At 43.2% G+C, this 13,635-nt stretch overlaps 1 protein-coding gene across 19 annotated transcripts in view; it reads right to left on the reverse strand.

The window, feature by feature from the left end:
- The window catches only part of si:ch211-285f17.1 (sickle tail protein homolog), a 105,216-nt gene that overhangs the window by 32,932 nt on the left and 58,649 nt on the right, over nucleotides 1-13,635 (reverse strand). For 17 of the 19 annotated variants that reach the window (XM_034197427.1, XM_034197423.1, XM_034197428.1 and 14 more), the window contains one exon: nucleotides 3,709-3,892. In XM_034197427.1, the coding sequence (XP_034053318.1) occupies nucleotides 3,709-3,892 (184 nt within the window). Of the gene's footprint in view, nucleotides 1-153; nucleotides 288-3,708; nucleotides 3,893-13,635 lie in introns of those variants that run through there. The other 2 variants (XM_034197434.1, XM_034197433.1) reach the window with 2 other exon arrangements.

Genomic DNA, 13,635 nt, shown 5'->3' on the forward strand with positions numbered 1-13,635 from the left:
AATGTTTTCCACTGGGAAGGAAAGGCTTTAACTAAGTGCAACTTCAATCTATGTCCGTCAAAATTAAGAGGCAGAGTAGAAACACGCTGTTATTAAATCCTCTTGAAATATAATAAACCTGATGCCACGCTCTACATGAAATCCGATACTCACATTAGGGGCTTTAAGGGATTTCCTGTTTTCTGATGCTCCATGCGACAACTCCTTCAGAACAGGCTGAAAATACTAAGACCCAAATGTCCGTTGGGACTCGGCGAAGTGTGTGTGTGTGTTTGTGTGTGTGTGAGGCTGTGGGAGGGACACTTTAGTTGAAGGGTGCCCCTTTCTCTCTCCTCCCCCTTTATCACACTGTGACCCCCTGCTGTCATAACGCTTTGTCCTGATGTTTTTGAGAGGGAAAGGGAAGGAACTGGGGCGTGTGTGTGTGTGTGTGTGTGTGTGTGTGTGTGTGTGTGTGTGTGTGTGTGTGTGTGCGTGTGTGTGTGTGTCTCTCTGCTTTTCAAGTCCAAGCAGGAGGCGTTCCTGGCACGAGAAAGCGTGGAAAATGGCACCCTATAGTTTTATTCACTTTCACTTTGGTCAAAAGGCGTGCCATTCAGACGCAGAAGCTTTGAAGACTACATCCTTAAAAAAAACGACAGACTCAACACCTTGTTCGGGAAGTTTTCAAACTATTTCTAACTTTTTCCTCTCAGCCCTAATGCAGCGGCCTCATTCTGCACATCGCTCTGCGTTTGGATGCAAATGAAGCAGCGTGTGTGTTGATAAGACGACCCGTTTCTAATCCTGTCAATAACACGATGGCACATTGTGGAAGGATTCCCTAATCTTTCACTACAGAGGGAAGGAGTGTAATTAAAGTGGAGCTGTGAGCTGAGGTGGAGAGACGGGAGGAGGGAGGAGGAGGAGATAGATGGAGTGAGAGGAGGAGAGCTGGACAAGGTGAAACCAAGGTGTGTTTAGACGTTTTTCAGAGAGTTATGCAAAATCAAAACCTGCAGGTTATCCAAGAGGACTACTTTCCCCTCACTACGTTAATTTCAGATTTAAGATAACACTTTTATTCATAATCACTTCTAGATATCAAAGGTGGAATATAACTAAGGACATTTACTCAGGTATGTAACTTTTTGAAAAAAATGTAGGTACTTTTTTTTTACTTTACTTCATTTTTTATTTACATATTAAAGGTGGGGTAGGTACGTTTGAGAAACCGGCTCGAGATACACTTGTTGTTATATTCCATGGAATGCTCTTAACATCCCGATAGCAATGAATATCTGAAGTGCTTTGACAAAAAATCCATAAAAACATATCATCTGTGGAAGCCGTGGCTCTGTAAAAAGCTCGACCAATCATCTGAGCCGGCTAAAGTAACTGGATGGCCTACCTGCCTGTCAGCCTTCCATCGGGGCACAAACTCATCTCGTGCCCTCATTGGTCATGTGCGCGTTTGTGTGTTGGAGGAGGGGCTCTGTGAGGAAGTGGCAGACTTTCTCCGGTCGTGTATTTTCAAATTCTAGCGCACTCGAGCCGGTTTCTCAAACTTGCATATCCCACCTTTAAGTTAGGTCATTTGTAGATTTAGGTTCTTACTATTAATATAAATCAACAAAGACATTATCATATATTATTAGTAGGGCCGGGACTTTAACGCGTTAATTAAGATTAATTAATTACACAAAAATTAACGCGTTAAAAAAATTAACGCATTTTAATCGCACTTATTTTTGCACCGCGGAACGTTTCTCACTGGATGAGTTTCAGGCGTACCGATTATACTGGAGCACCAACTAACGTTCATGACTTCAGACAACAACAAACCACAGTGAACAACAGTGGGAAATGTTGTTTTAAAAAACGGACGGATGGAAGCGTCGATAAGAGCACGGTTGTGTGCAAATTATGCAAAAAGGAATTCGCATATCACCGCAGCACATCAAGCCTCAAGTATCACCTCAATGCAAAACATATAGCAGCTAGCGTGGAAGCTAGCGTGGACGTTAGCCTCTTTTATCGCGTTCACACCATACAGTCTATGGTTCACACCAAAAAGAGCCGGTACTAAAATGAGTTCATGAGAACCTTTTTACCCCCACGAAAGTTCCTGCTAGAGAGCAGAGAGCTGCTAGAGAGCAGGGACTTTCGTACGGCTCTCTTGTGAGAAAAGAGCTATATTTATGATTGGCTGGGCGGATTGCAAACCACGCCCCGTAAAACTCCCAAAAAGTTTGGTGAATTCGCCATTTTATTATCCTCGCATTAGCATTATTAGCATTAGCCCAGCGCAGAAACGCAGAGAGACTAACTTATGGCAACACAAAATAAAACATGGGAGCGGTGGAGATGAGGAGGTGTCGGCGTTCTGGCGATTTACTCGGAAGGCTTCAGTAGAAGCTGCTGGGACTCCCAGCAGCTTCTACTGAAGCCTTCCCTAACTCCGGGGACTTCCGGCCGGGGACTTTGGGCGGCAGTATACGCCGTGAAGTGGTTTGCGGCCTGCCAGTAAACCCAAAGCAGAAGAAGAAGAAGTGACGTCAGCGGCTTCATTTGCCTAATCCACCCCCAGGTTCAAAGAGTTCTCATGAACTAAGTTCTCATGAACCTTTGTGGGAAAAGTACTGCGGTGTGAATGCGCCTAATGGTATACTAAAATCCATGTGAAAAAAATTGCTTCTCACTGTTCTTAGGTCAAATATTTATATGCGATTAAAAATGCGATTAATTTCGATTAATTAATTACAAAGCCTCTAATTAATTAGATTAATTTTTTTAATCGAGTCCCGGCCCTAATTATTAGGCTACCTAATTGTATATAAAGTCATTCAAAATAAACCCCACTTTTACCAGGTGCAACATTGAAGTTATTATAATACAATCATTTAAAATATATGGTGCTTAAAGGTGGGGTAGATAATTCACTTCAGAAACACTTCGTGTGTGTTGGAGGAGGGGCTCTGTAAGGAAGTCTGAAGGAAGGGGCGCACTCAAGCTGCTTTCTCCATTCTTACCTACCCTACCTTTAAATGGTCCATTCTGCATAACAAGTATTTTTATTTTTGGTACTTAAAGTATATTTGTAGGCCAAAACGTTTGTACTTTTACAAGTACAGTTTGAAAGCAGGAGTTTGACTTGTAACAGAGTATTTCTACACTTCTTTTACTTAATAAACTGTTGGGAAAACACTGAATGTCCTCTTCCAACATGAGAGTCACATGATAACAAAGGTATCCCAACTGTAGCTGTGAACATGACAGGATGTGTGATTACCTGGAAGAGCATCAGGACTGTTTGAGGCATATGATAGCTATGTGATTAACATGATGATTCAGCCTCTATGGAGAGAGACATCAAGCATGCTCATTTCTGATGTGGAGCTAATCTGAAGTAAACATTGAATACTGCTTTCTATTCCTCCATCTTGTGACTGTGTAACTCCCTCTCTTGGATATCAGCATGTGAAGGACACTGTTCAGGAACTAGTTGATGCTCTGTATGTGATGACTACTTCCATTCTGGAGAGGATCACAAACACATGGATCCTGAGATTGAAGCTCAAGCCGGGGACGAGTGATATTTTTCTAACATAATCAACTTTTTATTTTATTGTTTAGGCTTTCTAGATGTGGAAAATGGGAAAAATAAGTCTGAGAAAGTTTGTATGACAAAAATAAAAACGTAGGATAAAAAAACAACAACTAACGTACCTAGCGAGCGGTCCCTCGTCTGATTGGTCGATCGCACCACGGGCAGGCTAGCTCGAACCCGGCTGCCGCGGGTGAAGTTTGTGGGGGAGTCGGCCTCAGACATGGTGTCCAGTGACTCCAGGGAGGCCAGGGAGAGGTGGTCCGCCTCTCCAACGCTGCTGGGGCCGTGCTTTGGGCTTCTGCTCTGGAGGGGGGAGGCAACGGAAACACGATACAGTAAAAGGGTGAGACCGTGGAGACACTGGGCACAAAACATTGAACAATACATGCATTCATATCGAAACGACACAAAGAAACGTGGCAAAGTTTTAGAGATACGGTGCATTCGGGGGAGTTAGGAAACAACAGTATCCGTCAATGTCATGTGCTGTGAGTCACACTGGAATAAAAAAACCTTTGATGTCAAGCTTGACTCCAGCACAACAACAAGTGAATAAACCAAACCATAGCAGTCATGCAAAAGTGAATAAAAGAATCTATCAAATACCACGCAGCTCTGTCCCAAAAGCACCTCAAGGTAAATAAGGGTTTGAAAGCATCAGTAACCATTCTACAAGAGCGTCAACTTTTACTTTCCATATTCACCAGGTTCATACCAGTATGTAGTGTCTCTACTGGGACATGTCTTTGGGATTCAAGCCTTTCCACACCATTGACATGCACACAAACCTATTTAACACACTACAGGGAAGGGAGAAGCCCTTAAAGCACAAGGGCTTGTCTAATAATAATGCAAGCAGTGTTTAAAATACGTTTTCAAACTGATTAAGGATCGAGAAGTGTGTCACATCACATAGGTGAGCTACTCTGTAAGCAGATCCTCTTCAATAACTCAATGTGTGATGAGACTACAGAGCCAGGGAGGTATTGTGAGGCGCTGTAAGGTGATCTGCAGAAGTGGAGGAGGTGGGACAATAACTGAGAGGTCAGTGAACACTTGGCGCTTTATGAAACACTCCTATTTCCTGGCAGATAAAGTCGGGTCCACCAGGTTACCCTGAACACGCCTGCATGCTGCTCTCTCACACACGTACGGGCAAATAAAGAATTTAAGCTTTTATATTAAATGCAGTTCTCGGCCAGGACTGGTTTATCCAGAGCTTGGCAGACTCTGGGAGGCACGGCGGGACACACAGCAGCAGCAGCAGGTGTTAGTGAGGATGAAGATATACACACACACACACACACACACACACACACACACACACACACACACACACACACACACACACACACACACACACACACACACACACACACACACACAACACACACACACACACACACACACCACACACACACACACACACACACACACACACACACACACACGATGCAGATAAGATAAAAGGCTGACTAACTCTGTGGGCCAATTGGATTTTCATCAAGTACCTCTGAATGTCAAGCTCAGAGTGAAGGGAGAAGAGCATGCCCTGCAAAGACTGAGAAAAACACGAGAACAAATAAAGAATAAAGTCAAGCCAGTGGTGGGAGGTGAGATGGGAAAAGAAATCAGACAAAACAGAGGAACCATGGAAACACATCCACAGAGGACTGAGGAGAAAAGGAGGCTAATAGGAGGGGCTAACCCTCGCTTTCTTTTTAGTCTACGGTTCTGTGTTTAACTTGTCAAGCATTTACTGATTTTGATGCAAATGAATGAAGACCTGACACAGCAGGGAGAGCCGCTGAGCCATCACTCAACTCCTGTAACTCGCTTAGGCTGCAAACCCCCACAGATTAAAACTATGTGAATAGTGCCCTTATACTGTTAATACATGCTGATAATGACCTTTTAAAACACAGGGGTCACACGGAGTTGACGAGTCACCTGAGAGCAGACATGTGCTGCGAAATCTAATCTGAACGATGAATGATTCATGAGAGAATTCGATGCCCTCACACACACTGCTGTTCTGTGTCATCCTTACATTGGCTTCACATGAACGTAGGAATTACATCAGCCTAATCCAACCTGCATTCACACTTACAAATGTTTGCATGGAAGGTGTTGGAGCTATATATCTCTTTATATTATTTAATAGTTTAACATTTATTTTCTTGCTGTTTATAGTGTTTATTGTAAATGTATTCTTAGTTAGCGTCATAAGTTAAAGTAGTTTCTATGCTTTTATTTTGAAGGCATGTTTGGGCACTGGGTGGTTAGAGCACCTGGTGTAATTGTATATATTGGAGACAGACAGGTGGAGGTGGGAGCCAGAGCACTAGGAGGCAAACGGTTTCTTACCAGGGTGTTTCAAGCCAGCAAAGGAAAGCCATAGGAACAGCTTAAGGAAAAGAGATATAGGAAACCTGTTCGTTGTACTTTATTATAGGAATAAAATGCACAAATGGAGGTTCTTGTCTGGACCTGGATGATCATTGCCCTGCGTAAGATCTGCTTCTAGTGCCTCAGCGGCTGTTTTAGTTCTATAGGATTTTGGCCGCTACAGAAGGCAATGAAGTAAATGTTGCTATATAGTTCAAATCAATATAAGGTATGCTTGTGAAAACTTTAAATAGTTGTTTTCTAGTTTTTTTTATTACAATCTGGAATTATGACTTTGAGAAACATCATTTTTGTAAAACAATTACACAAAATGATAATAGAACATCTCTGCAGACCATTTACACACACAATCACCAATATAACACACAGCAGGAAAGGGAAGCCACAAAAAACAGAATAGGGCTTCTTTAAGTATAATTTACTTTAGTTTACTAAGTACTCTAAATGAACCTGTCGCTTTTCCTCTTCTGTCAAATCCAAGACTAACGTTGAAATAGCCTCGATGAGATAGCTGGAGAAGCACCGCGCAGGAGAAAGAGATAGTTAAAGCGAGGGAGTCGTGTTTTAAAGTGCAGGAAATTGCAAATGAGACCTTCTCCCTGTGGAAAGATGTAATTAAGTGAAACCTCTCCACAGCGTCTGTCTGACGAATGAGCCGTCCCCTCCAAAGGTTAGCCGTTAGTTCGGATGAACTCCCTCGTCTCTCTTCCTCTTCCTCGCGCAGACATCATCCTGACCACAGCTACGTCTGATATGGTCGACATGCATCAAAAGCCACTTCCTGTTCGACTCACCACTTCCCACTTTCGGGTCCAGATGTGAAAACCGCAGGCTAACCGCTGATTATCTCCGTAAAAATAAAAAAAACCTGCTTCAACCTGCGCCTCGTACCTTCAGCACATTCCTCACCAGAGATTCCCCTCCTTTTTTAAAGTCAAACCCGAACTGATTCAGCTGTTTTAGAAGCCTTCACATTTGCTCTGACAGCCGTGATGAATGTGAAACCGAGACAGCGACATGGAATATGATAAGTTATAGAGTCATGAGAAGAAACGTGTCTAGATAACAGATCTTGGGAAGAGCCAAAGATGGATGATTGATTGTCAAATACCCAGCGTGATTACGTTGCATACAGTCTCATAGAAATGTTAAATGTGAACATGTTGTGTAGCTTAAATGCTAATTGCTCTGCTACAGCACATAGTGTCCTTGGTCACTATCTCACAAAGGCGCTATATTGTGTATCTTAAGGTATTTAGTTGTCTTGAAGGCCTTTTGCAGCAGCTGTAATGTTCTCCAGCAATGATTAAGAAACCATGCATGTGGAAAACAACAGATAAAGACAGTAAGTGAAAAATGTGTGTGTGTGAAAGAATGGGACACAAAGGGAGACTGAGTGCACGCATGAGCGAGTCAGGCCATTGTTCCAGAGAATCTGACCCGTTCAGGACACCCTGAAAACATTTATGCAACAGCACCGCCATGGAGAAAGTGTTTTTTTCTGCTCTGCAATCCCCAAATAAGTTTGACTTCTCGGTGCACCTGCATGACTTCGTTCTCTTTGGCTGTCACCTGTCTGTCTTATAACAAAGCCCTTTAATGCTGCATGATTTCACCACGCAGTGATATCATGCAGCTCGGCCGAGGCTCCTGACAGACAGAGTGATTAAAGTAAATTGTTAGGAGTGATGGCGGCACCCAACAGGCGATTTAACTAAAGACTGAGAAGCTGCCAGAGCATAATGCACCACACCTGCTGCCAGCCTACACAAAGCCCCCTGATTGCTGCCTACCTTCTTATATAATCAGCAGTTTAATAGCGTTCTCATAACCTCATGTCTGCAATCGCGTCGATCTTTTCCACCTTTCGAGTTGCATCGTTTTGTGACAAAAGATACAATGCAGGTTTCACACGTCGAGCCATTTATCTACAGCTTCGACAAGGGGACAATAGTGCAAATTCATGTCCTATGTACACAGGGTGAACACACGCCCAGCTAACAGGAGGAACTCGTTTCCGTCACTCTTTCTATATTGTCCCTCCAGACAGGGAAGAATGTAAACATGAGACTGGAAACTTGTGTGTGGTTTCAAACACAAACTGCAGTGTTGTGAGCTTCTCCACTTAACATGCTAATTTGGCTCGAGCGGAAACAGAGCTAACTGTAATTACCTGGCCTGATCTGAATGGCAAACACATAAACACACAGCTCTGCAGACTGTTAACCCCTTACTTAACCCGTCTCATTGTGACACTTAAAAGTATAGTGTTTATGTGGTAATCATCAAATATGAGTGGGAGGAAGTGTCCTTGAGCAAAATACTGAATCAAGACTGGTATATCAGTATGTAGTGTCTCTACTTTAAAGAGTCCTCTCCTGCTGATGTTCAGGTGTATATCAGTATGCAGTGTCTCTACTTTAAAGAGTCCTCTCCAGCTGATGTTCAGGTGTATATCAGTATGTAGTGTCTCTACTTTAAAGAGTCCTTTCCTGCTGATGTTCAGGTGTATATCAGTATGTAGTGTCTCTACTTTAAAGAGTCCTCTCCTGCTGATGTTCAGGTGTATATCAGTATGTAGTGTCTCTACTTTAAAGAGTCCTCTCCAGCTGATGTTCAGGTGTATATCAGTATGTAGTGTCTCTACTTTAAAGAGTCCTCTCCTGCTGATGTTCAGGTGTATATCAGTATGTAGTGTCTCTACTTTAAAGAGTCCTCTCCTGCTGATGTTCAGGTGTATATCAGTATGTAGTGTCTCTACTTTAAAGAGTCCTCTCCTGCTGATGTTCAGGTGTATATCAGTATGTAGTGTCTCTACTTTAAAGAGTCCTCTCCTGCTGATGTTCAGGTGTATATTAGTATGTAGTGTCTCTACTTTAAAGAGTCCTCTCCTGCTGATGTTCAGGTGTATATCAGTATGTAGTGTCTCTACTTTAAAGAGTCCTCTCCTGCTGATGTTCAGGTGTATATCAGTATGTAGTGTCTCTACTTTAAAGAGTCCTCTCCTGCTGATGTTCAGGTGTATATTAGTATGTAGTGTCTCTACTTTAAAGAGTCCTCTCCTGCTGATATTCAGGTGTATATCAGTATGTAGTGTCTCTACTTTAAAGAGTCCTCTCCTGCTGATGTTCAGGTGTATATCAGTATGTAGGGTCTCTACTTTAAAGAGTCCTCTCCTGCTGATGCTCAGGTGTATATCAGTATGTAGTGTCTCTACTTTAAAGAGTCCTCTCCTGCTGATGTTCAGGTGTATATCAGTATGTAGTGTCTCTACTTTAAAGAGTGCTCTCCTGCTGATGTTCAGGTGTATATCAGTATGTACTGTCTCTACTTTAAAGAGTCCTCTCCTGCTGATGTTCAGGTGTATATCAGTATGTAGTGTCTCTACTTTAAAGAGTGCTCTCCTGCTGATGTTCAGGTGTATATCAGTATGTAGTGTCTCTACTTTAAGAGTCCTCTCCTGCTGATGTTCAGGTGTATATCAGTATGTAGTGTCTCTACTTTAAAGAGTCCTCTCCTGCTGATGTTCAGGTGTATATCAGTATGTAGTGTCTCTACTTTAAAGAGTCCTCTCCTGCTGATGTTCAGGTGTATATTAGTATGTAGTGTCTCTACTTTAAAGAGTCCTCTCCTGCTGATGTTCAGGTGTATATCAGTATGTAGTGTCTCTACTTTAAAGAGTCCTCTCCTGCTGATGTTCAGGTGTATATCAGTATGTAGTGTCTCTACTTTAAAGAGTCCTCTCCTGCTGATGTTCAGGTGTATATCAGTATGTAGTGTCTCTACTTTAAAGAGTCCTCTCCTGCTGATGTTCAGGTGTATATTAGTATGTAGTGTCTCTACTTTAAAGAGTCCTCTCCTGCTGATATTCAGGTGTATATCAGTATGTAGTGTCTCTACTTTAAAGAGTCCTCTCCTGCTGATGTTCAGGTGTATATCAGTATGTAGTGTCTCTACTTTAAAGAGTGCTCTCCTGCTGATATTCAGGTGTATATCAGTATGTAGTGCCTCTACTTTAAAGAGTGCTCTCCTGCTGATGTTCAGGTGTATATCAGTATGTAGTGTCTCTACTTTAAAGAGTCCTCTCCTGCTGATGTTCAAGTGTATATCAGTATGTAGTGTCTCTACTTAAAGAGTCCTCTCCTGCTGATGTTCAGGTGTATATCAGTATGTAGTGTCTCTACTTTAAAGAGTCCTCTCCTGCTGATATTCAGGTGTATATCAGTATGTAGTGTCTCTACTTTAAAGAGTCCTCTCCTGCTGATATTCAGGTGTATATCAGTATGTAGTGTCTCTACTTTAAAGAGTGCTCTCCTGCTGATGTTCAGGTGTATATCAGTATGTAGGGTCTCTACTTTAAAGAGTCCTCTCCTGCTGATGCTCAGGTGTATATCAGTATGTAGTGTCTCTACTTTAAAGAGTCCTCTCCTGCTGATGTTCAGGTGTATATCAGTATGTAGTGTCTCTACTTTAAAGAGTCCTCTCCTGCTGATGTTCAGGTGTATATCAGTATGTAGTGTCTCTACTTTAAAGAGTCCTCTCCTGCTGATGTTCAGGTGTATATCAGTATGTAGTGTCTCTACTTTAAAGAGTCCTCTCCTGCTGATGTTTAGGTGTATATCAGTATGTAGTGTCTCTACTTTAAAGAGTCCTCTCCTGCTGATGTTCAGGTGTATATCAGTATGTAGTGTCTCTTCATGTCTCCATGCTTTAATGTTCAAAAAGCTCTTTATTTTTCTCACACTGTCTGTGCTGCAGCACCTCTTTTCACCCTCTGTCTGAAACCAGAGCCCAGTCTGCTCTGATTGGTTAGCTGGCCAGCCGCTTAGAGATGTCCACCAACTGTGTTCTGTAACTTTGGGATTCTAGTCTTTGTAGACCATTGACATGCACATAAACCTATACAACACACTACAGGAGAGGGAAACCACCAAAAAACACAATAGGGCCTCTTTCAAAGTACGTAAAAGAGTGAATTAAAAACACCTCTGAGCCAAAACTCTCTGCCAAAGCAGAACTGCCCGACTTTGAATCATAAAGCCACTGTCAATCCAGCCGTCAGCGCCTGGCCGTATGCTGTCTGTGGACGGACCATCACCCTTTGTCTCCCAAGCCTTAATGACATTATACTGAAATCCCCTAGTCATCCATTCCCATTCATGGCTGCCACATCCCTCTCTCCCTCCCTCCTGCGATGCATTCCTCCTCTAATCCCTGCATCCAAATCCCCAGATGACCTTTCAGAGATGGGCTCGCCGGTTAATTGGCGTGATAAAAAGGAGATGACTTTATAGTATCAGAGCTGACAGGGAAGGTGAAGCTAGAAGTTCAAAACCCACTGTCTACAAGTTTATAATCCCCCCAAAAACTCACAATAACAAGGACTGTTCCCGTGTCGCTAATAGAAGATTGCTCCAACAGATTTACAATTGTTGTCCGCTATCACACAGAGGAGGCAAGATGGCTATCTCTTCCGCCGCTGACATTTACAACAACTGAGCCACACCGTCCAATTGATTTCACCCACTCACGCGTACATGATTTAGTCGCGGTTATCACCAGCAGACATCGCCTACTCCTCTGAATGAGAGAGGTTACAAAAGTCAACTTTGCGTGACCATCAGATATGAGACCATGTCTGCTTGAGTTGCCAATAGGTTTTAAAAGCGCTTCAATCTGACACATAAGCAAAAAGTGATCTTAAGATGTCGTATTTACCATTTCACACCAGCAGCGACCTCCTTGCAGCGGTGACTTCCACGAGAGACTGGAAACAGGGTCACTTCCTCCTCTGTTATTTCAGCCCTTGTGAACTTGCTCTGTACAACTGGCCTGTCCTGCTCCCTTCCCTTTCTGCTCTAGCGGATGCCCCCCCCTCGCTATTCAATGCACACACTGCCCCACATCCAACCTTAAAAACACACACCCAGCGGACAACAGGAGAACATCAGCGCTTGTTTGCCTGCAACACCTTTTTAAGGGGATCCTATTTGATAGGGACGATGAAATGCAGCTGCAGGAATCATTTTAAAGTATTTCTAACTTGCAGGCGATGAGCAGGAAATTCCATCCCTGAAACGGCTTTTTTAAATCTCCCATAAAGTTTCCGTTCAGTGCACATTTCATCTTCAGCTCTAACACTAATCCGTGTGTACAATCTGAGCAGCCATCTCCCTGCCCTGAAGACAGAGAGATGACTCTTGTGTCCCCAGAAGATAAGACCCTTCAGCCTCATGGATCCTAAAATACTTTGCAAGATATCGCCGTCCTATAGAGCACACACCCTCACAGCCTAATACCAATGCTGGATTTTCCCACTGCGTGTGATCATTAAAATAAGAGCATGTTCCTTTTCTTATTGACAAAGTTCCTTGTTGTGATTTGAGCAATTCAAGACGTTACGTAAGACTACAAGTCCAGACTTACACCAAGACACGCAGATCATTTGCTAGTCTTACATGCAATGATTTACACGCTCCCAAAAGAGTGCACACATTAAATCTCAACCCCCCCTCTCTCTCCTACCAAACTAAGACAAACTATTTCCCAACGGGGCGGCAGGATCGTGATCAGTCGAGACTTGTTTTCACTTCATCAGGAGCAAAAACACATTTAACTGACGATAGAAACTAAGAACAGCTAGCGCTAGAAATGTTTGATGAATTCTCTCACACACACACACACACACACACACACACACACACACACACACACACACACACACACACACACACACACCACACACACACACACACACACCACACACACACACACACACACACACACACACACACACACACACACACACACACACACACACACACACACACACACACACACACACACACACACACACACACACACACACACACACACACACACACACACACACACACACACACACACACACACACACACACCCTCCTATCCTTTTATACACAAAGCCATGCTCCTGTTTCAGGTGGAGGGTTTATATGACACGTCCTCACATGAACCTCGGCCTCCAGGGAGCGTCTCTCCTGGTGTAAAAGAAAAGTCTTTACAGGTCTAATTTGAGCCTCTCCGGGTGTGTGTCTGAGAGTGTGTGGATGTGTGTGTGGATGTGTGTGTGGCTCCGAGCCCGTGGTCACCAAAACAAAGAGCGCTTTCTTTCCTCAGGAGAAACCAGAGTCCTGCATCCTCGACATCGTGTTGCTCACACACATATAATCTAACGCCATGAAAGGCCTTCTCTGCACATCGGACGTGTTGGTGTTAAATCTCAGTATTTTGTCAAGTGTCTTTTTCTTTAGTCCCGTGAGTCCTCTGTGTGTGTGTGTGTGTGTGTGTGTGTGTGTGTGTGTGTGTGTGTGTGTGTGTGTGTGTGTGTGTGTGTGTGTGTGTGTGTGTGTGTGTGTGTGTGTGTGTGTGTGTGTGTGTGTGGAGAAAGAGTCCGGTAATCAGTAGTACACTGATGTTTAAATTTAGCTTGAAAGAAATACATCCAATGCTTTTTTTGAATATGTATACACATCCATTTTTATTGTCAAACTGTTGTACCTGGTTTAACCTCTAACTGACTAAATAGGAAACACTACCCACACAAAGACACACACACACACACACATACACACACACACACACACACACACACACAC

Source organism: Gymnodraco acuticeps, unplaced genomic scaffold, assembly GCF_902827175.1.
Source record: "Gymnodraco acuticeps unplaced genomic scaffold, fGymAcu1.1, whole genome shotgun sequence".
Lineage (NCBI taxonomy): Eukaryota > Metazoa > Chordata > Actinopteri > Perciformes > Bathydraconidae > Gymnodraco > Gymnodraco acuticeps.